Source organism: Petaurus breviceps, unplaced genomic scaffold, assembly GCF_028583685.1.
Source record: "Petaurus breviceps papuanus isolate PSGF00001 unplaced genomic scaffold, PetGlider_PUasm1.0 90654, whole genome shotgun sequence".
Classification (NCBI taxonomy): Eukaryota; Metazoa; Chordata; class Mammalia; order Diprotodontia; family Petauridae; genus Petaurus; species Petaurus breviceps.
In genome coordinates this window covers 2,448,752-2,476,697 of record NW_027187301.1, presented here as the reverse complement: position 1 = coordinate 2,476,697, position 27,946 = coordinate 2,448,752, and the positions used below count along the sequence as shown (strand labels likewise).

Below are 27,946 nucleotides of genomic sequence, written 5' to 3'. Positions count from 1 at the left end.
CCATCCTCCCCTCAAGACCTATGGACTCATGCTCTGAATAAGGGCTATGTTGTTAGCTTCAGTGTTTAGGGTATTATGGGTTTGGGAGATACATAGTGGAATGAGGCAGCAGTGGCCATTGGGGAGCAGGAGAGGGTGGTGTTGTACAGGCAGAGTTGTGTGTTTGAGTTAATGGCAGCTTGGGTCTGGGAGTGTGTGGCTTTGGGAAGGGGCTGGTGGAGGCAATGCCTGCACAGGTCCTCGTGTGTTTGTGGTAGTGTGGGTTTGGGGGAGGGGTGAATGAGTGGAAGAAAATCCAAAACACTCCTACAGCATACACAGAGGCAGCCAGCACTGCTCGCTTCCTAATTTGGATGAGACATTTGTTTGCTGGTATTTCACATTCTTGAATGGTGGGGAAAAGGCAGTGGGGCTGTGTGGGTATCTTGCCATCTGTCCCCTTGTGGTGTGTGAGGAGGAGAGGACAGGGAAGAAGACTCTGGTAGTATGTTCTTTACTCTTAGATAGGTGAGAGAAGGTGGGAGAGATCGTGTCCCCAGACCTTCAGTTTGTATTGGCAGCATTTTGTTCAGTCCAGAACCTGGTTGGAAAAGAGAGAAGAGAACTGAGACAAACAGGACTCCTAGCACCTCATTCTGGTGGTTGTCAGAGGAACAGACCACTAGGGTCCTAGAATAACAATCCTGGGCCTGGCGCTGGGGCTGAGCTGTTCCTGGCAGTGTGGAGTGGGGAGAATCACATTCTTCTCTATCAGTTGGTTGGATAAGGAGCACAAGGGAGGGGTAGCCACACGAGAAACTGGCCCTGGGTCCTGGTAAAGGCTAAGGGACTAGAAAATTCCCTTCACTCTATGTGTTTCTTCTTTGTTCAGTGATCACCCTCCGCCTCTGGCTACTTCCATTCTTTCCCTGTTCCTCCCTTACCCTCACCATTCCTCCTTACCGATTAAAAACTGGGGATGGGGCATTGAATAAGAACAGCTGTCATGCCCAGCTCTATGTCCTTGCAATGCAAGGCCAGGCCGGATTTCCTTTCTTTGCTCTGTTCTTCAAATCACAAACCCTGATGCTGCTGGAGACTTGGGATCCAGATGCATTGAGTGGCAGAGAGGAGAATGGTTTATTTTTCAATTACCATTGTCAATACTGACTGTTGCTTCTTTACTTTGGTATTCCTAGATTGGCAGGACCTTCCAGAGAGCTTCTTATTCACCATACTGCTTCCACATGCCCCTGCTTCTCCCAAAGCCTAGACATATTCTAGAGGGGCAGTGAGTGGATGCTACAGCTTTCTTCAGTTATCCATTCTAGAGATTTAATAGTCCTTACCATTGGAAAACCCTTCACATCAAGTCTAACTCAAATCTTCCCTCCTGCCTTGGTACCAGCCATTCTGTTATCTCCAAAGAGGGACAGTCACATCTTACCATCAGGTGCAGTCATCCAAGTCTGCATGATGTTACATCCTTTAACTGTATTAGGCCTAGGAGAACTGAGGCATGGGATGAACTAGGTGGTCTGGGGCCAGGACGGCTGCTAGACAAAAAATTCCATGAGGGCAGTGTCTATGTCATATGTAAATTTTGTGTTTTCCTCAGTTTCTAGCACAGTGCTTTGTGCGCAGTAGGCCCCTTTGTGGAAGTGAATTTACTTAAATTCAGCACTGCCTAAAACCATTGAAAAGTCATCTTATTGACCAGGCCCAAGCTCTTCTAATTACTTTTAAATGTAAAGTAAAATTTTACCTCATGTAAAATAGGCCTAATTCAAAAAACACCTAAATTGTCTGACTGATTCCAAGTCTGCTTTGAATGGATGTTTGCATGTGATAGACCCTGTTAGAAACCACAGACTGTGGAAGAGCCATTTTTGGGAGAGGGCCTAAAGGGAAGGCTAAGTCAATGCAAGTTGCGGGGGGCAGGGAAGAGAGATAGAGACAGGCCAACCAGGAGCAGACCTTGAGCAAACTGTATCCTCTTTCTGGCTCTCTGTCCTTATCACTCAAATGAGAGCTTTAGAGCAGCTCAGAGTTTCTTAACCTGAGGTCCATGAAATTATTTTTAAAATTGTTTGATAACTGCATTTCTACATACTTCATTTCCTTTATAATTTTATGTATTTTACTTTACACACTTAAAAACAATATTCTGAGAAGAGGTCCATAGGCTTCACCAGATTGCCAGAAGGGCCTATGTTCCAGAAAAGTTAAGCATCCCTAGCCTGGATGATGCCTATCTAGATACCTGCCTTTCCTGGCCCAACGTTTTATGTGACTATGGGAGATGGACTGATGAATGGGCCCTGATAGATGGAGTACATGGCTTAAGATATCTACCTCATAGGCTCATAGTCATAGTCATTTCAGAACCAGAATAGAACTTTTCAGTTACCCAACTTAATCACCTTGTTTTGTTTTTGTTTGCTTTTTGAGGGCAATTGGGGTTAAGTGACTTACCCAAGGTCACTCAGCTAGTTAAGTGTTAAGTGTCTGAGGCTGGATTTGAACTCAGGTCCTCCTGACTCCAGGGTCAGTGCTCTATTCACTGTGCCACCTAGCTGCCCCTTAATCACCTTGTTTTACATATGAGGAACCTGAGGCCCAGAAAAGTGAAATCAATCGTCACCAATCAATAAACATTTATCAAGCACCTACTGTGTGCCAGGCACTGTGAATAGTTAAAGAGACAAAAGAGAATCTGTGCCTTCTAGGAGCTCACAAGTGATGGAGTGATTCATCCAAGGTCACACACCCATGTAGGGCTACGTTTGCCAGAACTGTTTCTGATGATGCAACTGCAAGGTCCCTTCTCCATCATCTGTTGGGTGGAGAAGAGGAGAGAGACAAACCATCTCCAGCACTAATCTAGGAAGCATCTGCCTGGATAACTGTCTTAGCTTCATTTACTGCCTTTGACAGTTACGCTTCAGCAAACAAAGTTGGGCAGAGACCCTGGCTCACCTATTCTTATACACAGCCGGGAGCACCCCAGTCCCACCATTTACTACCTATGATTTGGGCCATCTAGAGTAATCTCCCTGTGCCTCATTTTCCTATCTGTAAAATGTGGTGGTTGGACTAGATAGCCCTTAATGACTCTTCTAACTCCAAAGCTCTGATACTGTGATCTTTCTTACTGGATTAGAGTCTGGATCTAGCTGGGAATCTATGTCAAATCTGATGAGGAATTCTACCCTGGGAGTTGGGAAAGGCAGCACAGAATGGAGAGGAGCTGGATTTGTAGTGGGAGGGACCTGGGGTTCGAATCCTGACTTTTCAGCTTCCTTCCTGAATGGCCTTTGACAAATCACTTCACCTTCCTAGTCTTTGCTTTCCTCATCTGTAAAATAAAAATGTTTGGATGAGATATCCTTTATCTCTATGTTCCCATGAGACAGTAGATGGGGTGCCAGACTTGGAATCAGTGAGACCTAAGTTCAAATCCTACCTAGGACACTTACTAGGCATGTGACCCTTGGCCTATTTACTCACCACCCTCCTCAGTCTGAATTTCCTAATCTATGAAATTGAATAATATTAGCCTCAACCTCGTAGAGTAGTTGTGAGGATGGAAGTAGGTAATATATATGAAGTACATTGCAAACTTAAATAATGATCATTTCTTGTTGTTCAGTTGTTTTGGTTGCATCTGATTCTTTGTGACCCCATTTGGGGTTTTCTTGGCAAAGATACTGGAGTGGTTTACCATTTGCTTCTCCAGTTCAATTTTATAGATGAGGAAACTGAGGCAAACAGGGTTAAGTGACTCACCTAGGGTCACACAGCTAGTAAGTGTCTGAGGCCAGATTTGAACTCAGAAGATGAGTCTTCCTGGACTCCAGGCCTGGTGCTCTATCCACCACACCATCTAACTGCCCAAATAACAACAAAAATAATGTAGCATGTACCTATCATCTTAAAGTTTGCCAGGTGCTCTCCATATATTATCTCATTCAACCCTCGAAACAACCCTGGGAGGTATGTGCTGTTATTATCCCCATTTTACAAATGAGGAAGCTGAAGTAAACAGAAGTCAAGTGATTTGTCCAGGGTCACACAGCTAGTAAGTATCTCATTTTAAATCATTTTACTAATGCAAACTCTTATTATCCTTATAATCCTATGACTCTTTCAAAAGTAGTACCATCATATATGCCAAATCTCATCATAACAAACTCAGTTACTATGTTGTATTCAACACAACACAAAATATGTGGGTTATCATCTGGGCTTGAAATTCTATTTATGATCCAGAACTTTTGTTTTAATGGGATTATTCTAATGGAATTTGACCAATAATCATCATACTATCATTATCCCTCAGTGTTCCATCGAGGTCCCTGTGTGTGGTTCTGTAAGGGGACATTCCATTCCAATGTCATGCCAAGCCTTCATTTATATAGTCTTTGGAAGGTGGAAGGGTTGATACATGCTGAATTGAGGAACACAGAGTTTTGACAAGTTGGGGGTTCCTAGGGCCCCAGATTCTGTTAACATATGGAGTGAAGTTGGAGGGGCATAGAGGTCAGCTTTCTCCCCATCCTTTAGCATATCCGCAAGTATATGCCAGGAACTATGTTGTGACTTGGAGGAGCTTGAGAAGACTCCCCTCATCCAGTTATTGTGTACATCAAGGCAGCATCCTTTCCAAAGTCTTTTACAATTCAAAACCCTTAAGAGGGATCCCTTAGCCCTAGTGGATAGAAAGATGGCCCTTGAGTTGGGAAGACTTGAGTTTCAGGTTCCCCCTTTAACACACTCCGGTTGTATGAAACAGGACCTGTAATTTCATTGTTAGAGGAGACTCCTGGGTGAGGAAACTCTTTATCAATGCAGGTAGGCACCTCCACCAACTTCTAGTCTTGGAGAATTGCCTAAAGTACCAAAAAATTAAGTGACTTGGCCAGGATACATAAGTAGTATGTGTCAGAGGTGGGACTTTCTGTGTGACTCTGGGAAAATCATATAACTTGTCTGTGCCAGGCAACTTCCTAAGACAAGAAGTTACAGAAGTGTTGGTCTTCATTGGTAGATGAAGATATAAAGTAGAGATTCATGAGGAGTTCCCAAAATCAAGGAAATCACAAGGGACAAGGGGGAGAGAGAGAGAGAGAGAGAGAGAGAGAGAGAGAGAGAGAGAGAGAGTGAGATCACAACTTCAGAACTTATCAGCTAAACCCTCATTATCTTCATTCCCTAATGTTTGTGTCCCACCCATGTACAGGGTGCATTAGTAAGTATGATAGAAAAGAAAAGGCTAATTCAAGAGACATTATGAGGTTGGAATTCATTTTGGACTTGGTGCTTGCTTTGGATATGAATAAAAGCAAATGGGAATCAGTAACTTTTGAGTTTTGAACTTGATCACTGTAAGAATGGTGACTTGGGGTGGGGCAGGGGGGGAGAGTGGTTTGGTATGATTATGAGCTGAATCTCCAAAGCAAAGACTAAGCAGTGATAAAGGATTGCCACTCAGGATCAAGGGCAGAGCTTGACTCTTCTGACTTTACCTTTCTCTTTCTCCCATTGGAAATTCTGCTACCTGTCCTTTAAAAATTATTCAACTTCTCTTTCCACTATTTAAAATATTTTCCTGGTTTTAAATTCTGTCTGCTTTCCACTACCCAACCCTTTCCTTTTATTTTAAGTTCTGGTCACATAGATCCCTCTAGGACCACACTTCACACCACAATCACTACCAGTTCTTTGTGTCTTTGTAACTGCAACAAATCTTACCAGAGACCAGAGTGGTTGTGATTCTCTTGTGTGTTTGCCTGATAATCTTGTTGGCTTTTCCATATTTTATCTCCTTCCTTAGACTGGGATGGGTCCTATCTACCTGGTTGTGACTTGGAGGAGCTTGAGAAGACTCCTGGTTACTCTGGAGGAAAGTGGAGAAAAACAATGATATGAAATAGGTGGATTTAGGAAAGAGGGAATGAGGCATCCGACTGCCTTGGACTGAGCCTTAGAGTCAGGAATACACTGGACAAAATCTCAGATTTAGAGCCAGGGCAACTTGGGTTCAAATTCCACTTTTAACTCTTATTACTTTATCAAATCCCATCATTATCTCTTCTGGTCCTTTTGAAACCTTGGGAGGTAGACACTATTATTGTCCCCATTTTATAGATAAAAAGCAGACAGAAGTTAAGTGACTTGCCCTGGATCACACAGCTAGTAAGTGTCTGAGGCAGGATTTGAACTCAGGCCTTCCTGACTCTAGACCCAATTCTCTATTCATTGGGTGATTTGGTATTGAGTTTGGGGTAGGCATAAGACTGGTTCCAGTACAAATTCTTGCCAGCCCCCACTCCTCAGTTTCCTTATCATTAAAATCCCTTATCTTCCAGCTAGCTCTTCCCATTCTCTTTGTGTTTATATTTATGGGTTGAATAATTCTCAAAGCCTTTGCTATACTAAGAAGGGTCTGACCTTCCTGTGCAGTGACAGGTACACCTCAGCTTAATGAGGGCTCCAGGATAGACTGTGGGAGAACTAGTAATGACGTCCAGGTTACTAGGCTTCCAGCCTATTGCTGATAACCTCTCTCTTCTTCTTCTTTTTCTTCTTTTTTTTCTTCTTCTCTTCTTCTTCTTCTTTTGCTTTTTTGGAGAGGGAAGGTAGGGCAATTGGGATTAAGTGACTTGCCCAAGGTCACACAGCTAGTTTTGTGTTAAGTGTTTGAGGCTGGATTTGAGCTCAGGTCGTTCTCACTGGATCGGTGCTCTATTCACTCTGCCACCCAGGGGCCGCCCCCCCCCCTTTTTTAAGCAATCAGGGTTAAGTGACTTGCCCAGGGTCACACAGCTACTTAGTGTCTGAAATAAAATTTGAACTCAGGTCCTCCTGAATAGCATCTTAAATGAGTCCTTTGAAAGGATTGCCTCTAAACTGAGTGCTTGTGTTGTTATATATGGTATTCAGCAAGTAAGAACACATCTGTTGCACCCCTGGGTCGGACCTGGGACCCATCTTGCCCAGAATTCTGTCTCTGGCAGAGAAAACCACAGGGTGTGGGATGGGAAGGTATGGTTGTCCTCCATGCTCTCAAGACCATACCTCGAAATCATCCAAGTTTCCCTTAATAACCTATTATGGCTCTGCATTCCATGACTATATCTAAACAGCCCTTAAACCTATTTATACTTTCAGCCTAAGTGATTTCTCAGTGGCAAAGAGTTTCTTAAGTTTGCTACCCACTGTGTCCAGTAATATGGATGGAGATAAGGAATGGACCTGTGATTTCATCAAGTAGAACAAACTCTACCAATGTAGGCCAGCACTTTCTCTGTAACATACTCTTATGGAGTTGCCTAGAGCCTTGAAATGTTAAAAGATTTGCCAAGGGTCACATAGTCAGTAATTGTCAGCAGGAAGATTCAAACCCAGACTTTGCTGGCTTTGAGGCCAGCTCTCTATCTGCTATGTCTGGCTGCCTCATGTAGTCTCCTATTTGTTTTTAGCTGACCTATGCTGACTTCTTTTTGTCTTTAAAAGTAGCCCAGTAGTCCTGGATCAGGAGATTAATTGAGCAAGGTAATGTTCCCTGTCGACACAAGGAACATGTTCACCCTATCCAAACCCTTGATAGTTTTGTAAACTTTCTCAGCCTTCATCTTCCTGGACAGAGGTATCCTGCTCTGTCCTCATAAGGAAGTGCCTCCATTCCTTTGAATATTTTTAATTGTCCTTTTCTGAACTTTCCCCATTATCTTGTTTTTTCTTGTGCCAGCTAATTCTTCACTCAGTATTCCAGGCAAAGATTTCTATAATTTGATACAAGGAGGGAAATCCACCCCACCCCACCCCTGTATCCTTCTGAATAATGAACACATTTTTATGAGTCTCTCTGGCTGTGGTAGTACTTGGGGGGTAAAGGGTGTCTTTGGTGTCAGAGTCTATGGTGACCCCCAGACCCATTCCCTGAGACAAAGCTTGGAGGCCATCCATTTCAACTATTTTTATAGCATCTTTCTCAAATGCATTACCTTCTGACAAAGACCATAAGTCCCTTTTCTCCCCACTCATACAGCTTCTTGAGTTCTTCCCTGCAGTTAATAACTATTGGCTTGGCATCTTATTTCCCTCCCTAGAAGAGCTTAACGCTAAACACATATTAGATACTCAACAGATACCGCGTGAAGGAATGCAAATGATTCCTGGCCTCAAAGAGACTGTAGTCTAGCCAAGACAAAAACTGTCATCCTTGAAATTAACAGAAGTATATGTTACATGGAAATGTAACATATGCCTACCAGTGCAACAGGAATCAGGGAAGGAGAGATCAGTGTGGGCTCCGAAGGCTGCATGGAGAAGGTACGAACTGACCTGAGATTGAAAGGCTGGATAAAAGGGAGGTAGGCCCTGTCCTTTCCATGTAATGCATAGAAATATAAGACCAGTTACAAAACAGATCTGCTGCACCTCACCACCATCATCATCTAACAAGATGCTTATCCTTGTTTGCCTTGATATCCTGATCTGTAAAATGAGCTGAAGGAGGAAATGGCTAAAACCCCAGATGGGTTCATGAAGAGTCCAACATGACTGAAATGACTTAGCAGCAAAATGATCAACAAATCAACAATGAAAAGGGTTCTTCTTCTTCTTCTTTTTTTTTTTTTTTGCTTTTTGGAGGACAATTGGGATTAAGTGACTTGCGCAAAACCACACAGCTAGTCTGGTTTTTTTTGGGGGGTGGGGGTTGTCAAGTGCCTGAGGTCGGATTTGAACTCAGGTACCCCTGACTCCAAGGCTGGTGCTCTATTCACTGTGCCATGTAGCCGCCCCTAAAAAAGGTTCTTTTTAACATCCAACCTTCTCTTTTACAGAAGTATCTTTTTAATCTTTACCTTTGTTTCTATTTCTAAGTCAGTTTTGGTATATTAGAAAGACTGCTATTTTCAGAGTAAAGGAATCAGGCTTCATATCCTAGCTCTGCCAGCCTGGGTGTCATCAGGCAAGTCTCTTTGCATCATTTTCTTCATTGATAAAATGGGAAAATATAGAAAAAAGATACTAAGAAAATAATTAGAGATGGAGATCTCCAAGCTGTCACAGGAAATGGATCCCGGGGGTCACTGTAGGATCCTAACTCTGGCAAGATATTCCTCCATCTTGTAAAATGGGGACCCCATGTCCCTCCCAGGGTTGTTGTGAGAATCAAACAAGATGATGAATGTAAAACACCTCTTAAACTGGTAAGTGCTATATAAAGTCCAACTAATAATAATAACCCATGGGTTTACCAGTTGTTTAATAGCCTTTGGTCTGGAACCTTGCCCAAAGCTTTTTGAAGATCTAAATAAATTACAGATCACTTATCCCTGGAGCTTATTTCTCTTTACCAAAAGAAATATGAGTGCCATTCACTCAGTAAGTTATATTTACCTAGTTTTGTAATGAGTCTATCTTTTATGTAGTCCATTAAAGCACCTGGTGTGGTATTGCACCGCACAAGTCCGTACCTCCCAGGGTACCCTCGGCCTCCCCTCTGTGGATGGGAATCTTGTCCTAGGATTCTCACAGAATCCATTTAGAGAGCAGGAGTATCTAAAACGCTCCACCCCTTTAGGGTTCTCCTCTTTACATATTCTCCCCTTTCCTAGGGAAAGGCAACTTGTTGTCGTGGACAGGCTCCCGACTTGGAACCACAAAAAGCTAAGTTAAAATACTGCCTTACTGTCTCCTGACCCAATTGCCATACCTCATTCCCCACAATCCCCTATAGAACCTGGGTAAATTACTTAACATCTCTGTGCCTTTAAGGTCCCTTCTGGCACTAAACCTATAATCCTCTCCCACTCCAACATGGGGAGACCCCTCCCTGCTCCTTCTGGAATGGCATTCCTGCCCCTAAGAGAGCTCAGGATCAAGGTATCCAGAAGAGCTTTGGATAAGAGTTTTGAATGGCTTTTGGTGCTGTCAACTTGACCTGTCTGTTCAAGTCCTCAATTCACCTCTCACCCCTAGCATGTGTCCCCACCCCCACTAGCCCTGAGGCGTCTCAAAAATGCTGGGAAACAGAATGTGCTTCTGGAGATCAGGAAGGGACTGTCCCACAGGAAATGCCATACTCTTTATCCGTAGAAGATGATGGCTCTCTATACCCATCTAAGGGATTTGTGATCCCCCTACACACAAACGTATCTCACAAATCACAGACTCTGGGTATCTTGGGAAAGTTGGCTTCTCCAATGGTCTCAAATTGTGTAGCAATGGGATAAAGAGACTCTGGTCCAGCTTCTCTATTCCTTCCTCAGAGACAGTCTCATTGCCATCTGTGCAGCCAATACTCAGATAAATATTTATTTTGTCATTTCAGTTGAAGGCCAGAGCCAGCTGTGTGGCTAAAAGTGAAAGGGGAGAAAATGAAATCTTTCTCATTTGGACAGGATGTTTGGTGGGAATTGGATCACTGACCCTATAGCCCTCAGCCCAGCACAATGGGACATTTCCCTCTAATCTTGTTCATTTCTTACACTGGATAATAGCTTCAAATTCCTAGGCTCTAGAATTCATTTCATCCATTCCCTTGTCTCCCAAATCACAGCTGAACCTTCCCAACCTGGTGGTAGTCAGTCTTATTTCAAAGGGGCTTTCACCTATTAATGTATCTCACCCAGAACCTTCACTCCCTACTTCTTATGTCTAACTTAAAGCCTTCCTGTTGTATCTTATACATCTTCTTTCTTCTATCTAATCCCATTGGGGGGTGGGAGGGGGTGAGAGAGGAGAAGGAGGGGGAGAGAGGGACAGAGAAAGAGAGAGAGAGAGGTTGTCATTTTTCATTCAAGTGTGACTCTCAGTGACCCCCTTTGGGGTTTTCTTGGCAAATGTACTGCAGTGGTCTCCAGCTCATTTTGCAGATGAGGAAACTGAGGCAAACCAGGTCAAGTGACTTGTCCAGGTTCACACAGCTAGTAAGTATCTGAGAACAGATTTGAACTCAGGAAGATGAGTCTTCCTGACTCCAGGTCCAAAACTCTAGGCACTGAGTCACGTAGCTAGCATTTGTTACTAATAGGTCAGTATCTCTATAATTAGGGTTTTACCCCGATTCTCTTTGTATCACTCTCTTATGTCTGTGTTCTCTGTGGATGTATGACCTCCTCCTTGTTGGATTATGTGCTCCCAAGGTGGGGGGGATCATTTTTTTCTCTGTTAGGATGGAAGTTCCTCCAAAGCTGAAATCATTTCTTCTCCTTCCTCTGGGTTCCACTTCCCAGGGCTGTGTGGTGTGGTAGAGCATTGAACTTGAAATCTGAAGACCTGAGTGTAAATCCCAACTAGCTTACTTCTGTGACCTTGAGCAAATCACCGCATATACTGGGCCCAAATCTTCTCATTTTTAGAAAGGGAGGGATGGAATAGATGGTTTCTAAGGCCCCTTCTATCTCAAAGCCTTCTGATCGTAACAAATAAGAGCTAGTGAGAGAGGGTTGGGAGCGGGCGATTCCACCAGTGTGTTTTAAGTGTGAATAGCAAATTGAAAGTCATTCCTCACAGGATATTATTTGATGGGACTTGTTGAAAAGAATCTAGAAGGGGGAAAAAGAATATAAAATAGTAAGATGACAGTTCTTTGAATCCCTAGTAATTTGCCTGTGAGGATAAATATATCTCAGTTATCACCCTGTGATTCCAGGGACTCCTGTTGGGGTATCATTCCCCCATCTGTTGGGGGGGGGTCATTGCCCTCTGTGGTTAATTCTATGACCTGTCATTCTCTCTGCCAGGCTCACTGTGCTCTGTCACCATTGAGAAAGCAATGCCTGAGGACAACGGTGTGTACAAGTGTCTAGCCAAGAATGCTGTGGGCCAAGCTGAAAGCTCTTGCCAGGTGACCGTAGATGGTGAGTTTTAACTGCTTCTCTCCCCCATTCACAGCCCCTTTTCTCATTCCCATCCCTCCATCCCCATGGAAGGTAAGGGGAATGGAACATAAAAATATTAATTAAGGGGTTATTATATAAGAATAAGTGTGTTCAAGGTTAAGTGGCTCAATGGATAGGCTGCAGGGCCTGGAGTCAGAAAGACTCATCTTCCTGAGTTCAAATCCGGCCTCAGAGACCTCGGGCAAGTCACTTAACCCTGTTTGTCTCAGTTTTCTTATCTATAAAATGAACTGGAGAAGGAAATGGCAAACCACTCCAGTATCTTTGCCAAGCAAACGCCAAACAGGGTCACCAAGAGTCAAACATGACTAAAAAACAACATGGTATACAAACAGAAAGCTGAGCCATTCTCACTTTCAGGGAGCTCACATTCTAGAGGCGGAGACGACACAGGTAGGACATGTCATGTTCATGTTTGTGGCAGAAAAAAGGCCAGAGTACTTAATCAGGGAAGCCAGCGGGGCAGATGGCAAGGCCCAGAGGACCTTGGGGAATAATGGTAGGGAATAATAAGTCCCAGAGTTTGAGAGGAGGCTCTGGGCTACCCTTGGCGGAGGTGTGGAAGTGGGAGTCAGCATCTGGGTCACTATGGGTGTCCTGCACCTGACGGGAGCTGAGTAAGGATGCAGTGACCATTGGCTGAACAAGGGAGTGACTACCTATGGTTGAGAATATTTCAGTCATGAAACTCTAATTAATAAATCCATTCTTTGCACTCATGTACTTTGTGAAAATGGGCATATTGCTTCTCTAGAACTCAGTTTCCTCACCTGTAAAATAAAAGGGTTAGAATCCATGCCCTCAGATATCCCTTCCAGGTCTAGATCTATGTTCCAATGATTATCTATCTAGAAGCATAGGGAAAGAAGAAAGCTGGGGGACCGTGTTTTATCTGTTTGAGTTGTCTTGCTCCCCCCTCCCAACTAAAATCTCAGAATTGGGGGTAGGAGAGGAGGGGAAGAGGAAAAAAATAATATTTATACTGAACCTACTAAATGCCAGGTGGCTCAGTGGATAGAAAACTGGGCCTGCAGTCAGGAAGACCTGAGTTCAAATCCAGCCTCAGACACTTACTAGCTTTGTGACCCTGGGTAAGTCACTTAACTTCTGTTTGCCTTAATCCATTGGAAAAGGAAATGGCAAACCACTTCTGTATCTTTGCCAAAAAAGTCCCATGGATAGCACTGGCATGCTAGAAACCATAGGGTCACAAAGAGTCAAACAGGACTAAACAACAACATGCCAGACACTATGGTAAGAACTTTACAATTAGTGATCTACATAACAACCCTGGGTGGTAGGTGATATTATTATCCTCATTTTACAGTTGAGGAAACTGAAGCAAACATATTTGAGTGACTTATCCAGGGTCACACAGCTAGTAAGTTTCAGAAACTGCTTTTGAACCCAGTGTTCTATCCACTGTACTCCCCAACTGAAACAATGAGTTCCTTAGTTTCCTGACTCCTCCCAGGTGGGAGCACAACCCCAATCCAGTTAGCATGTGACCATCCAGATCCCTGCTCTAAGTAGTACTTTTCTGAGGGTGGGACATGGAATAATCATCCCCTGGTTGTCAAGGGAGATGACACACCCACAGGAAAAATTAAAAGATCTTTCCAATGCAGCATTCAGAAAAGAGTAAATGATCCAAGTAATGCTGAGAACAATGACCAGGGAATGGAAGTAATGGTGTGAGTTTCCTTGGCCTAGGTGAATTCAGAGTTGGGACTTAAGTCATGACCAGCATGCCAGGTAGGGGGAAACACATTGTCTTCTTTCTAAATCTTTTCAGTCTAGTCAGAGAGAGGGAGTGGGCTTATTCATTTTTATTTTTTCCCCTAGGTTTGAGTGTATGGTTAATATTGGAAACATGATTTAAAGTGATGTTTCATGGTCCTTGAAGGCCCAAATATAGAGTTTGTATTTGACCTCAAGACCTATAGAGTGTAGATGAAAAGAAATAGAATCATATCTGTGTCTCTCTTCTCCATGTGAGAACTCTCGTGTGTACGGGCCACTGTGTATATATTTGCTACCAGGGATGTAGATTCCAAGAGATCACTCATCGTGACCAAGGCAATTGGTCTAGAGGGGAGTGTGAGTGGAAGGGTGTATAAAACTAAATGCTGTTAGGTAGGACCGCTAGATCACTGCCAGGACCGTAAGGAGGACTGGGCTGCTGGGGAAAGAAGCAACACGTGTACTCTCTGATCAGTCCTGACCCACTCTCATAAATCATTCTCCCCACCTCTTATTTCTTGGATCATTCCCTCATCATGAACTGCAAAGTTCATCTGAGGGACATTTCACAGTATCTGTCCCCTACTCTTCATACTAATTTACTGTTATTTACTCCAAGACAAAAATAGCTAGTTAAGGTTCTGGTGGCTATTGTTCTACCCACATTCTTTTCCCTCCTTGGCTAGCAATCCAAAAACTGGAAAGCCCCTTCCGACATCCTCAGTATGAATCTTTAGTCTAGCAGCTGAAAGGCACCAAAACTGACCAAAGTCAATCTGGAAGCATCCAGGTCCTTAACATCACCAGGTTCTGGTGATGACTTCTCTGCTTTGGGAGAGCTGATGGTGTCACATCTTCATATGATGCACCCCTAAAAGCTGGAGAGCAATTAATTTTATTTGTAAGGGGTTAGTACCTTTTGGTTAAAAACTAAATGACTGGGGCGGCCAGGTAGCACAGCGAGTAAGAGCACGGGCTCCAGTGTTGAGAAGACCTGGAGATCGAATCCCGGGCTCAGACACTTAGCACCCACCAGAAACACCTGGCCGTGTAACCTTGAGCAAGTTACTTAACCCCAATTGCTTAGGGGCGGCCAGGTGGCTCAGCGAGTAAGAGCATCAGCTCCAGTGTCGGGATGACCTGGATCAAATCCGGGCTCAGATACTCAGCACCACACCCAGAAATAATAACTGGCCGTGTAACCTTGAGCAAGTTACTTAACCCCAATTGCTTTAGAAAAAAAAAAAACTAAATGACTTCTTTGCAAAGCTTAGGAATAATTATAGCATCAAAGAAACATAGAATTCCCAGTAGGCAAAAACCTTCACTCTACCCTTCGTTAAGATATATTTATTAAGTGCCTACCAAGTGCCAAGAAGTATGCCAGTCACTGGAAATACAGAGACAAACATGAAACCATCTTTATACTCAAGGGGGCTCAGTGGATAGAGCCCTGGGCCTGAAGTCAGGAATATCTGTATTCAAATCTAGCCTCTGACACTATGTGACCCTGGAGAAGTCACTTAAAATTTGCCTCAGTTCCCTCAATTGTACAATAATAATAGCACTTACCTCTCTGGCTATTCATGAGGATCAAGTGAGATGATATTTGTTAAAGCACTTACTTAACGCAGCACCTGACACATAGTAGGCATGTAGTGAATGCTTATTTCCTTCTTTCTTTCCATGTGAAATTCGATCTCCTCTCCCATCTAAGAATTCCCTTAAAAAGCATGCTTGGGGGCAGCTAGGTGGCGTGGTGAATAGAGCAATTTGGCCTCAGACACTTGACACACTTAATAGCTGTGTGACCTTGGCAAGTCACTTAACCCCAATTGCCTTGCCTTCCCCTCTCCAAAAAAAAAAAAAAATTCCTGACAAGTCAGTTTGTGATTGTTTATATATTAGTAGGTTGGGGATAAATTTTTATTTTCCATTCAGTCAGTCTTTGTGTATTGGAGATTTTTTTTCAAGAATTGAAAATTCATTCTGCATCAAAAGTGGGTTTTTGTTTGCTCAGATGGTCTCCTTGATGAGTTCCCCTGCTCTCCCCTAATTTTGCTGACCCTTTTTATTTATATATTGTCCTTCAAAGAGGCTTTGGCCTGCAGACTTGGGAGTGAGATCTTTGAAGGGAGAAGAAAGGAAATCATAAGAGGAAGACCAGAGAGTAACATGAATTAACTCTTAATTCATTGGCAATTTGTTGCTAAACACCATCCCAACACCCCCCCAATAGGCTCATTTCCCCAAACTTTTGTCATCTTTTCTTTTCCACCCTCCTCTTGGAGGTATATCAGTATCTCATGTTGTCATTTTTCAGATTTCTAGTCATCTCTTTTGCTTAATTTTTTTCTACCTAGAGCCAATCCTAGACAAAATTGTGAAGCAGGCATAGTTTTTTTTTTTCTTGGCTTCCCTTTACCCCCTTATAGCACCCTCTTTTCTCAACACTCTAGGTACTCAGTGCCTTCCTTCTGGATTCCCCCATTAAGGCACCCTAGTGCTGCCTGCCCTCCCCATGTGGATCCTTTCTCTCCACCCTCCTCTAAATCCAAATTTATGTGATGGATGAAAAACCCAAGAGACAGAGTTTCTGGGTAATTAATAGTCAATATATTGATTAGGCTAGCCAGTAAACAAATTGATGGTCAGTGGTTTTTAATGGTAACCAGAGACAAACCAATGGAGAACCTGAAAGCCTTAAATACTTTTTTTTTTGGGGGGGGGGGTTGCCAGGTGGTGCAGTGAGTAAGAGCACTGGCCCTAGAGTCAGGATGACCTAGGATCGAATCTGGGCTCAGATACTTAGCACCACACCCAGAAATAACTGGCTGTGTAACCTTGAGCAAGTTACTTAACCCCAATTGCTTAAAAAGTATATACTTTTTTTTTAAAGGGAATTCCCCTAAAAAGTGAAACTGAACCCTGATTGACAAACATTCAATGAGGAGGTGGACTAGAAGTCTTCAACTCTTCTAGCTGAGAACATGGCTAGATCATGATGAGACTGAGCTGCCTCCAGCAATCTGGAGAGGGCATTCCATCTCCATCCAGACCACTCCACTTGGTTTTCTCCTTCATGATCTGGGTCACCCTAAATTCTAATGGAGAGGTACAAGGACAGGGGTTCATTTCCTAGACTGTGAGTTGGGTGGGGTCAGTCCAAGATTGGAGAGTATGTTTCCTTGAGAGGTAGGACAATTTCATCAATCAGTCATGTCCTTCAGAGACTGACTTTTTACAGGGGCTGGGCCATAAATGAGGAAATAAAGGAGAAAAAGCCTGGATCCCAAATTAATAATTGGCTGTTACTATCATAGTAAAATAATTTCTCTCACTTACCTGTGCTGTCCCATTTCCTGAAGGTATCTGTTCTCTGCTTGGTGATAGTTTGTGCTCATGGAGTCAATAAGATAAATGTATGCAGGGACATCTCCAGTCATCCTTATCAATATCATGCCACTGGACCCAGCTGGCTGGTGACTTGGCACAGCCCTGCCTCACTTAAATTCAGTTCCCTTGCATGTCATGGCATCACCTCCCTGATGTCATGGTCCTCTTTGAGAACAAAAGACAAACAGCAAAAGCAACAAGATAAATGTATCTGTGCTAAGGTGTTAGCCCTGCCAACTAAGACAATACTTTAGCCCAGTTAAAGTGTAAACCTCTCAGATGGCCTCACAGACGTACCCCTTCATAATAACAATTTTTTAAAATTTATTTTTAGTTTTCAACATTCATTTCCCAAAGATTTTGAGTTACAGATTTTCTTCCCATCTCTCTCCTTCCCCCACCCCAAGATGGCAAGCATACTGAATACCCCTTCCCCCACTCTGCTCTCTCTTATATCCTCCCAGTCCTCTCCCCACTTACTTTCTTTTTTGGGGGGGGGAGGCAGGGCAATTGGGTTTAAGTGACTTGCCCAAGGTCACACAGCTAGTAAGTGTTAAGTGTCTGAGGTCACATTTGAACTCAGGTCCTCTTGACTCCAGGGCCAGTGCTCTATTCACTTCTCCACCTAGCCACCCCACCCCCTTACTTTCTTGTAGGGCAAGATGGATTTCTATACCCTAGTGCCTGTATACATGATAACAATTTTAAACACTACAGCAGGCCTGGTGGGAAATGAATCTAAACAAATGGACCCTTGCAAATGGGAGAGGGTGCCTCAGATCACACTTCATAGTTCATAGGAAGGCCAGACTTGCCTCCATTTTATTCAAAAACCACTTTGTGTATCATCTGCAACAAGTGTTTTGCCTTAGATTGGTCTTCCCTGCTAGACTCATGTTAACTGGAAGTGTGTGGACTCACATCTGTCTGAGTGGAGCATCCTTTCAAGTCTTCTGTTTGCTTAAATAATTATGTAATATAGCACACAACCACATAGTGATGACTATTGAATTATCTGCTGCTTTCTATTATCTGGACCACTTTTTTCTTCCATTAGCACAACAGCAACAAAACCTTTCTTAAATGTATTTACTGTGTGCAAATGGAGCTGTTAACTATACAAAAGAAGTAGACATAGTCTCTGCCCTCCTGGGGCTTACAGTCTTATTGGAAGATCAGATATTTTTTAAGCATTTTTGATAGAAGAGAAACAAAGTTTAGATAAAAGTTAAGTTTCCTCAAGGAATTTACATTTTAATCAAAGAGTAGAACACCAACACAGAAATAGCTAGTACATTACATACACTCATGTACATTACATGTAATGTACAAGTACATTACATACACTTATGTACATTACATGTAATATACAAGAACATTACATGTACATTAGTGATACAGAAGAGCATAAAAGAGCTATAAAGCTAAAATATTACATGAGGCCCAAGTGTCATTACCATTATGGTAGAGGAAGCTGGAAGCAGGGGAAACTTAAGGATTAAAGCTGGGTTTTAAAAGAAGGATTGGAATTCAAGGGGGAGAAAAAGGTGATGGGGCAGCATTCCTGGCAAAGGGAATAATGCTGGCAGATTTTTAGAAGGCCTTACGGGTGAGGCAGAAGTGAAAACTTTAATCTCTAGGCAGTGGGGAGCTGCTGAAGATCTTTGAGCAGACCAGATCTATGTGCAAGAATGACGCCAGCATATAAAATAAAATGTTGGACATTATTATTAATTTTTATAGCACCATCTTTTTTCCCCAATCTCTGAATGTTGGACACATTTTATTAAAAAAATACATTGTATTAATATCTTTTGTCTTTATATCATAGTCATTTAGTGGAAAAAAAATTATCCCAGAGAAATACAATTAAGCAAAAATACCTGCATCTGATAATAAATACCACATTTTATGACCATTCTTCTAAATAGGGACTGGCTCTGTTAAAATGCAGGCTCCCTGAGAGCAGGGACTGCTTTCTTTGCCTAGCCCTATGCTTGACACACAGTAGGCATTCGAAAATGCTTATTGACTGACTGAGTGCTGGACTTAGAATCAGGAAGACTGATTGACTAGCTTTGTGACTGTTCAATTCACTTCACCAGTATGTGCTCAGATGACTTCCTCAGGTTTATCCTCTAGTCATAGACAGTTTGCAGCCTGCCTTAATGAAGGGAGGCCCCCATGCTGAGGAAATCATGGTTCCTTCATTTAATCTTGTTTGAAAAGGAAAGGGTATCTCAACTGTCTTTATGACTTTTCTTTTAACCTTAGTATAAGATAGGTACAGTCATTACCTTCATTGCTGTTGTTTATCCTGCATTCTCGAAGAGGACCATGACATCAGGAAGGTGATGCCATGACTTGCAGGTGAATTGGATTTAAGTGAGGGAGTGCTGTGCAAAGTCACCAGCCTCACTTTCTCCTCTGGTGCCATCTGGGTCCGGTGGCAAGATAGAGATCAGGACAACTGGAGATGGCTCCCTCTTACATTGTACAGATGGGGAGACTGAAGTCTCTAGAAGGTCAAAGACTCTTCCAACTCTTCCCCCTACTAACATGATAAGTACTGTCAAATCACTTAAAGAAGGAAGGAAACAAGCATGTATTGAGCACCTACTGTGTTCCTGAGGGCAGGGACTGGGCTAAGAGTTTCACAAATATTATCTTATTTAATTCTCATGACAACCCTGGGAGATAAGTGCTGTTATCATTCATATTTTACAGTGGAAACTGAAGCAAACAGAGGTTAAGTGACTTGTCCAACATAACTTGGCTTATAATTGTATGAGGCTGCATTTGAACTTGTCTTCTTTACTCTAGGTCTAATACCCTATCCACTGGAGCACCAGCTGCCTCTGAGTATCAATTACTATAAAATGGGCATAATAACATTGTACTACTTACTTCACAAAGATGTGGCTCAAATGAGAACATATAAATATATAGAGTTAATATAATAATATGTTATTGAACATATATATCATTACACATATTATATATGTGACATATATAATATATATTATTTTTTAAATTTATTTATTATATATTATTATCTATATATTAGTATACACATATTATATATCGTATTTCTAAGAAGCATGTAGCATCTTTATACATATCGGCTATTATTGTTGATTTGTCACCGTTACCTAAGAATTCAGAATTAGTAAGGATCATAATCCCATAGATTTAGAGCTGGAAGGAAACCTCAAAGCCATCAAGCGCACCCCTCTTTGTACGGTCTCATCTAGTTTGATAGATGAGGACCTGAGACCCCAAAGGGGTTTAGTGATTTGTCCAGGGTACTAAGTATGTGAATGGTTGTGCCAGAATTCACACTCAGGTTCTCTGACTTTAAATCCTGAGCTGTTTCCGCTGACCTCAATAAACAGTCACAGATCTAGGATCAGACCTAGTCCTTTCCCCACCCCCAACAAAGAGCGATCCTTCAACTTTCATAGTCTGACAAGAAAGATGAGAATCTGGCTTGTTATGGAAATCCTCTTGGAAGGGATTCCAGCACCTAGCTTGGTAAGAGTATCTGTTGTCTGGAAGTTCCTCCAAATGTCTAACATCAGTGTTTCCAGTGTGAATACAGTTTCTATAGTTCCAACATCAGTAAGGATTAACAGCATAAAAACCTTTCTTAGAACAGACTTAAGATCTAGAAGGGACCTCAGGAGATATCTAGTTCAAACTTCCTCCCAAGGCAGGAATTTCCTCTATAAGTATCCATGACTGGTGGTCACTCACTCTCAGTAAGAGTTCTTCCATTGATTATGAATGAGATGACCCCAATCTATGGGGTGCAAGATAGCCCAATCTATAACTGCACATCTGCAATGATTAGAACATTTTTTCTTATATTAAACCAGATCTCTCTCTCTCTCTGTATCTCTCTCTCTCTCTCTCTCTCTCTCTCTCTCTCTCTCTCTCTCTCTCTCTCTCTCTCTCTCTCTCTCTCTCTCTCTCTCTGTCTCTCTCTGTCTCTCTGTCTCTCTGTCTCTGTCTCTCTCTGTCTCTGTCTCTCTCTCTGTCTCTCTCTCTGTCTCTCTCTCTCTCTGTCTCTCTCTGTCTCTCTCTCTGTCTCTCTCTCTGTCTCTCTCTCAACTTCTTGGTGTCCCACCTAAAGAAGCATGGAATAAGTCTACTTATTTGACAGCCCTTCAGGAATTCGAGATAAGATATTATGTCTCCATTAAGGCAGCTAGGTGGTGAAGTGAATAGAGTTGGAGTCAGGAAGACTGAGTTCTAACCTCACTTCAGTCATTTGCTTGCTCAGTGACTCTTACTAAGTCACTTAACTTTCTCTCCCTCTGTTTCCTCATATGTAAAATGAGGATTATAATAGCACCTATCTTCTAGGGTGGCTGGGAGGATCAGGTCCTCCTGACTCCAGGGCTGGTGCTCTATTCACTGCACCACCTAGCCGCCCCAAAGAAATGCTAGGGAAGGTGGCCTAGACATACCAGATTTTTTTTTTGGAGGGCAATTGGGGTTAAGTGACTTGCCCAAAGTCACACGGCTAGTAAGTGTGTCAAGTGTCTGAGGCCGGATTTGAACTCAGGTCCTCCCAACTCCAGGGCTGGTGCTCTATTCACTGCGCCACCTAGCCTCCCCAGCTGTAAGGATCAAATGAGATAATGTATGATGAGTTGCAAGATTTAAAGTTCCATATACTTGGTACCCTCATGTCTTCTTTTTTCCAGGGTAAAAAAAAAAATTCACATTTGCCCAGTCTCTCTCTCTCTCAGTCCTTCCTCTTACAGCCAGGGTGATGGAGAGAAGGTTGAGGGGGAAAGAGATGTTAGGAAGAGGGAGACAGATAGCATGGACTTTTTTGCCCTGCTGCTCCATGGGGACCCCTAGGGACCCCTTCCTCCTTTTCTCAGTACCTCATTTTCCCTGCCTGGGATCTGACCATGTGGTATCAGCTGGTTGGAGTGGGCGCAGAGCAAATACGTCCCTGCCCCTGGGGATCCAGGCTATAGAGCCATCCAAGGAGTGCAATGGGGTAATCCATTAGCCATATAAGGACAAGTTTTCCTCTGTAAGCAGCAGCCCCCCACTTCCCCACACCTCCATTTTCCTCTCCCAAGTTTATTTCGGGGCATGACCAGGCCAGCAAAGGACTTGGGCCCTGGGGCACAGATTGGGAGATGGAGCTCAGTTTCAGCAGAAAAATGATTAAAATAGATAGAAAATACAAGCTGCTTGGAAAAAAAAAAGTTTTTTTATTACTATTATTTTTATCCCCTGGGCAGCTGTGTGAACACAAAGCTGGTTTTGATTAAACACAACAGTTCTTCCAGCCCACTCACTACTTTAGTTCTCACGGAGGTGAATCCATCTCTCAGTCAACAGCATTGATGGTGTTCCCACTATGAGAAGACCTCTGTCCTAGGTGATAGAGGAGAGAAGAAAGAAGAGCCCCATAGCTTTTATCTTTAGACAGCCCTCCACCCAAGAGGAGTGACAATTCCTCCTTTAGACTGCTGACCCCCTCATGATTAAGACAATAAGACGCATATGCACTTTTTTTTTCATAGGACTTTCAAAAATTCCCACAAAGCAAAAGAGATAAACCAGTTTAGCTGAAGAAGTAAGTTGAGGGCCTGATACTGAGGAGGTACAGAGTCAGGGAGCAAACCTAGCAGGGGCAAGTAGAGTTATTTAGGGAAGGCTCCCTGGAGCTGGCAAATTTGGAGGCAGGTTTGGAAGAGAACAGGGATGGTGTGGGTGGGGAGAGAGAAAAGGACAGTGTGAGAGAACAGTCTGTGCTGTAGGGACATGCAAATAATTACCAGGAAAAGGGTCACGCTTTTGTATAATGTTTTGTGATTTTCGCCATTCTCTCCTGATTAGGCTGTTCCATCAGGGAGGGAGGATGGATAGTATTATCTTGGTTTTACTGCTGGGGAAACAGAGGCCTGGAAAGTCTAGGTTTATAGTTGTATCGTCTCCTTCCCCCTCGAAGGTGCTCCTTGTCCTTGGTTAGCCACTGGGGGAAAGGAAGGGACTGAGTAGCTATATAGCACCTACTGTGTGCAATGATGCACTGTGATAAGCACTTTTTATCCTTACAACAGCCTTGCAAGGTAGTTGCTGTTGTCATCCCCATTTTACAGATAGGAAGTTGAGGCAATCAGAGATTGCGCCTTACCAAGGGTCACACAGCTGGGAAGTGTCTGGATCTGGATTGGAATGCAAGTCTTCCTGACTCTAGGCCCAGTGCTCTGTCTGCTGCGCCACCAGACAGTATGCAGTACTAACAAACAGCACCACAGGGGGCCACAATTTGCCCTAGAATATGTGTCCAGACCCATTTCTGTATAGAAGCAAGTCACTGTCCCAGTTGGGAAGAAAATGACTTTCTTCAGTCCCAGGACCTGAATTGAGCCCTCACAATCCTGGGCTTTTATCACACCCAACACATTTCTCATCGCGTGCCTCAGTTTACCATTCTGTAAAACAGACTTCATCCTTCCACTGTTCTTTTTTCCCACCTGGACTTCTCATCAGAAAGAAGACTGTGAAAAACATTCTGAGGCCGAGGTTCCCAAGCTTTTCTGTTCCACAGTCCCTACATTCCCTCTTCCCAGAGTTCACCTCTGTAAGTCAGCACTATCGCTCAGCAGCTGTTGGGAGCTCCATGACCATGGCCTTTCTTGGCACCAAAGGAGATATTACAGGAAGGAAGGGAGGAGGAGGGATCAGGACAGGGAGGAAGCTGGCTCACCCCATCCCTAGAGTTCATAGTTCTCTGCTACCACTACCCATCAGGCCATCAGGAACTCTGCAGCCCCAGCTTTCGTTACCTTCTTGGAATATTCCCGGTGACCCCTGCACGTCCTGACCCTCAATTTCAGAAACCCTAGACCTAATGGGAACTAGACAGATGACTCTATGGTGAGGTGTTGTGTGTGTTTTGTTTAAATAAGAATAGTCCTGACTGGTGTGTGTGTCTGTGTGTGTATCTGTGTCTGTGTGGGTCTGTGTGTGTTTGTGAGTGTGTGATGGGAAAATTGGGGCAATCACAGTTGTGTTCATATGAAATAATTTAACTCCCAGTTGGGACAGGGTGCTTATGCCCTAGGTCACTTAATCCTCAAGGGTAGAGGTCTTCCCAGGAGTCAGTACAGAATGGTGGGTGGTGACCTGGGGTGAGGGTGGGGTGGGAAACGGTGTTTGGAATGGTCACACCAAAGTTCTAGTGGTAGGCATCTGGGCCCCCTTTTCTGCAGGTGAGGTAGCAGTGAAGAGGGGGACGTAGTGTTATGGGCTCTGGGATGGCTTTTTTCAAGTATTTCTTAAAGACATCCAGGTTGGAACAGCTAGGTGGCTCAGTGGATAGAGCAGTAGCCCTCAAGTCAGGAGGACCTGAGTTCAAATCCAGCCTGACACTTAACAGCTTTGTGACCCTAGACAAGTCACTTAACCCTGATTGTCTCCAAAAAAAGTCATCCAAGAAAAGAGATTTCAAAGCCTCCCTAGTTCTCCCACCTCTCCTAGTACTTCCTTCCCAGCCAATCCCACAGCAATAAGACATTCTAGTTACATATAGGCAGATTTGAAGTCAGAGGTCCTGGGGCTCATATCCTAGCTTTTCCACTTACTCCCCATGTTACCTTCGGCAAATGAATCACTTATTCTCTCTGGGCCTCGATTCCATGGCTTCAAATGGGGGAGCTGGATGAGATGACTCCTGAGCTCCTCTAGCCCTAAATCCCCATGGATTAGCCCCCTCTGTAGGCTATTTACTGCCTATTTGAGGGGAGGGGTTCCCTAGTCAAGACAGAAAACTTCACAAATTGTAGACCATTTAAAAATATTCATGAGTCTTGCTGACAAGTATATGTCAGAGGGTCTAGATAGCCCATAAACCAACTCCTCCTTCCCCTATGTTATGGATAGCAGTTTTACCATTAAGACTGGAGGAAAGCAAGGCTAGTATTTAGACCTCAAGAAAGCCTATGTAAGGGTGTTCCCAGGTCCTATAGAGTAAGAAAGGAGTACAAGAGAAGGAATGAGTTCTGCAGGTAGGGCAGAGTTACTGTGACCACTACCATGCCTTTCTAGGACCAGTCTAATGGCTAAACCAGAGACTAAGAATAGCAGATACAGAGAAAAAGGAGTTCTGTTTCAACAACCAGTTTATCCTCTACCATCCCCCCAACCAGTCTTAGAGGTGGAGTCAAAGATGGATGGACCCCAACACTCTCCCCAAACTCCTCCCCATGCCAAGCCACAGGAATGTGGCAAGGGCCTCCTTTAGAAATTCCCACCCCCTTCTTCCTCCCACTGGGCTTCTAAGCACAAGCAGGAAAAGGATAGGAAGGGGACTTCCTAAAAGCAGAAGGCAGATTCCATGCCCCATACCTCGGTATACCCCACCCCACACCCCCCGTACCATCGTTAAGGACCATCTCTAGGGGAAAGGGTAGTGAGTGGAATGTTAGGGCCTACTGATCAGAATGCAGCCAACCCTAAAGATGCATATCCACTGGCCATTTGCACTCAACCCAGTCCTTCTGTCTGCTTTTCTGTTTTTCACCTCCTTTTACTAGTGGAAGGGAAAAGGGTATATTATCCCTTATTTTAACTAATTTACTATCTCTCTCCCCTTTCCCCTAGATCGCCCATTAATATGGAAAGTTGAGAATGAAATACAGAACATGGAGGAGTTCTAAAATTATCCTTGTAATACTCCTACTCAATAGCCTGGTATTGTTGGAATTGAGGGGCAGCTAGGTGGTACAGGGGATAGAGTGCCAGCCCTGGAGTTAGGAAGACCTCAGTTCAAATCTCGCCTCAGACACTTATTAGCTGTGTGACCCTGGGCAAGTCACCTAATCCTGATTGCCTCAGTTTCCTCATCTGTAAAATGAGCTGGAGAAGGAAATGGCAAACCACTCCAGTATCTTTGCCAAGAAAACCCCAAAAGGGGTCATGGAGAGTCAGATGTGATTGAACAGCAACAGCGGTAGAAATTGAGGGGTGGAAAATGCAGCGTTTTGCTTTGAGGAGGCATACTAGTTGTGGCAGATCCCAGACTCATAAAATCAGCATAGACAGTACTGAAAACAGACCTCAGAGGCTATGAGGAAACAGACCCAGACTGGTCAAATGGCTTGAACCCAGGTCCTATGACCCCAATTCCAGAGCTCTTTCCATGGTACAATGACTCATAGTCATATATGCAGGTTAGCCATGAACTGGACTCAGTAAATCTTCATCTTAACCCAGATTTGTGCATGTGCCTATCCCTTCACTGCCAAGGTTCCCTGGAGGGCAAGGACTGGCCCCCTTCCTCCTTCCTCAGGACCCAGTGGACAATTCTATTCAAAAAACAAAAGAGGAGGGGGAAAAAAACCCAGCTCCTGCCCTTGAGGAGTTTATATGGTTGTAGGGAGTGGGGCTAACTATATCATACACAGAAATAATTATGCATGAAGAAAATGAAGAAAAGAGAGAATACTAACTGGGGAAGTCAGGAGGGACCTCACAGAGGATGTAGTGCCTGAGTTGAACCTGGAAGGAAGGCCAAAATTTCTAAGAGATGGAACTGATGGGGAGAAGTTCATTCTGGTCTAGGATGAATGGCTTGTGTTCAGCTCAGAAACAATCATGTTCTAGGCAGGGCAAGTAGTCTACTTATCTGTATGCAGGGCAAGGTCTGGCCATCCCCAAAGGCATAGTAGCTTAAAACTGAACTAAGAGAGCCTCTTAATTGCCTCTGAGATGCCCTTTCAGCACTAAGTCTCTGCTGATTTTATGCTCTCTGGAGTCTTGCATCTAACGAAATACCAGACTCTTCCCCCTCCACACAATTCCCATTATACCAGGCTATAAGGAAAGAAATGATGCAAGAATGATCTTACGCTATTAAAGCATAAAACTGTACTAAGATTTTGGGGATACCTTTAACTGACGGCAGGGGTAACTCCAAGCCCTAGCTAAATTATTTAATGCAAAGTTGCATCAGGAAAAATGTTCCACTATGCTGCAAGCAGTAAAGAATGAACTTATAGGGCAGCTAGGTGGCACAGTGAGTAAAGCGCCAGGCCTGGAGTCAGGAGGACCCGAGTTTGGTTCCGGCCTCAGACACTTAACACCCACACAAAAAAAACTAGCTGTGTGACCTTGGGCAAGTCACTTAACCCCAATTGCCCTCCAAAAGGCAAAAAAAAAAGTGACCTCACACCAGTACCACTCATCTCAAGGGCCCGCTTTCCCCCCCTCCTCCCCAGCGTGCCCTTCAGTACATGCCATTTTGAAGAACCTAGTAGTGTTCTCTCTCAATCTGATTTATAAAGGAGGTTCTCTGTGGTTAGGTCCCTGCCTAGCAAGGTGTCCCATTCCCAGCCAGTGATGATGGCCATCCATCTTCACGTGCTCTGCACATTGTTCAGGAAGCCCTCAGGCCAACTGGAAATGAACAGGGAAAGGAGACCACAGGTTGGGTCAAGGTGGGGGTGTGGGAGGTAGGAACGTGTTGTTGTGACCCCCAGAGGTCACTTGGTTTTGTATCCAACTTCATGGTTATTTTTCATTTCGTCTCATTCCAGATGCTCCACATGGTCAGATGAAATCTCGACGGCCTAAGAGCTCAATCCCTCCTGTCCTTGGAACTGAAAGTAAGCACTCTTCTCTCTGCCATAGTAGAGTTGCCTAAGAGGAGCCTGGTTGTGGAGTAGAGAATGAAAGAGTAAAGTTTCATTCTTTAGACCTAGGCAAAATTTCACAAGATGGAATTTTTTTTTTTTTTGGTTTTGTAGGGGGGAAGGTAGGGCAATTGGGGTTAAGTGACTTGCCCAAGGTCCCACGGCTAGTAAGTGTTAACTGTCTGAGGCTGGATTTGAACTCAAGTCCTCCTGACTCCAGGGCCAGTGCTCTATTCACTGCGC

At 43.6% G+C, this 27,946-nt stretch overlaps 1 protein-coding gene across 8 annotated transcripts in view; it reads left to right on the top strand.

Annotated features, from left to right (window-relative positions):
• Positions 1-27,946, top strand: part of MYLK (myosin light chain kinase) — a 449,378-nt gene that overhangs the window by 313,787 nt on the left and 107,645 nt on the right. For 6 of the 8 annotated variants that reach the window (XM_069064950.1, XM_069064948.1, XM_069064951.1 and 3 more), the window contains 2 exons: positions 11,739-11,855; positions 27,608-27,676. In XM_069064950.1, the coding sequence (XP_068921051.1) occupies positions 11,739-11,855; positions 27,608-27,676 (186 nt within the window). Of the gene's footprint in view, positions 1-11,738; positions 11,856-13,556; positions 13,653-23,804; positions 23,949-27,607; positions 27,677-27,946 lie in introns of those variants that run through there. The other 2 variants (XM_069064953.1, XM_069064954.1) reach the window with 2 other exon arrangements.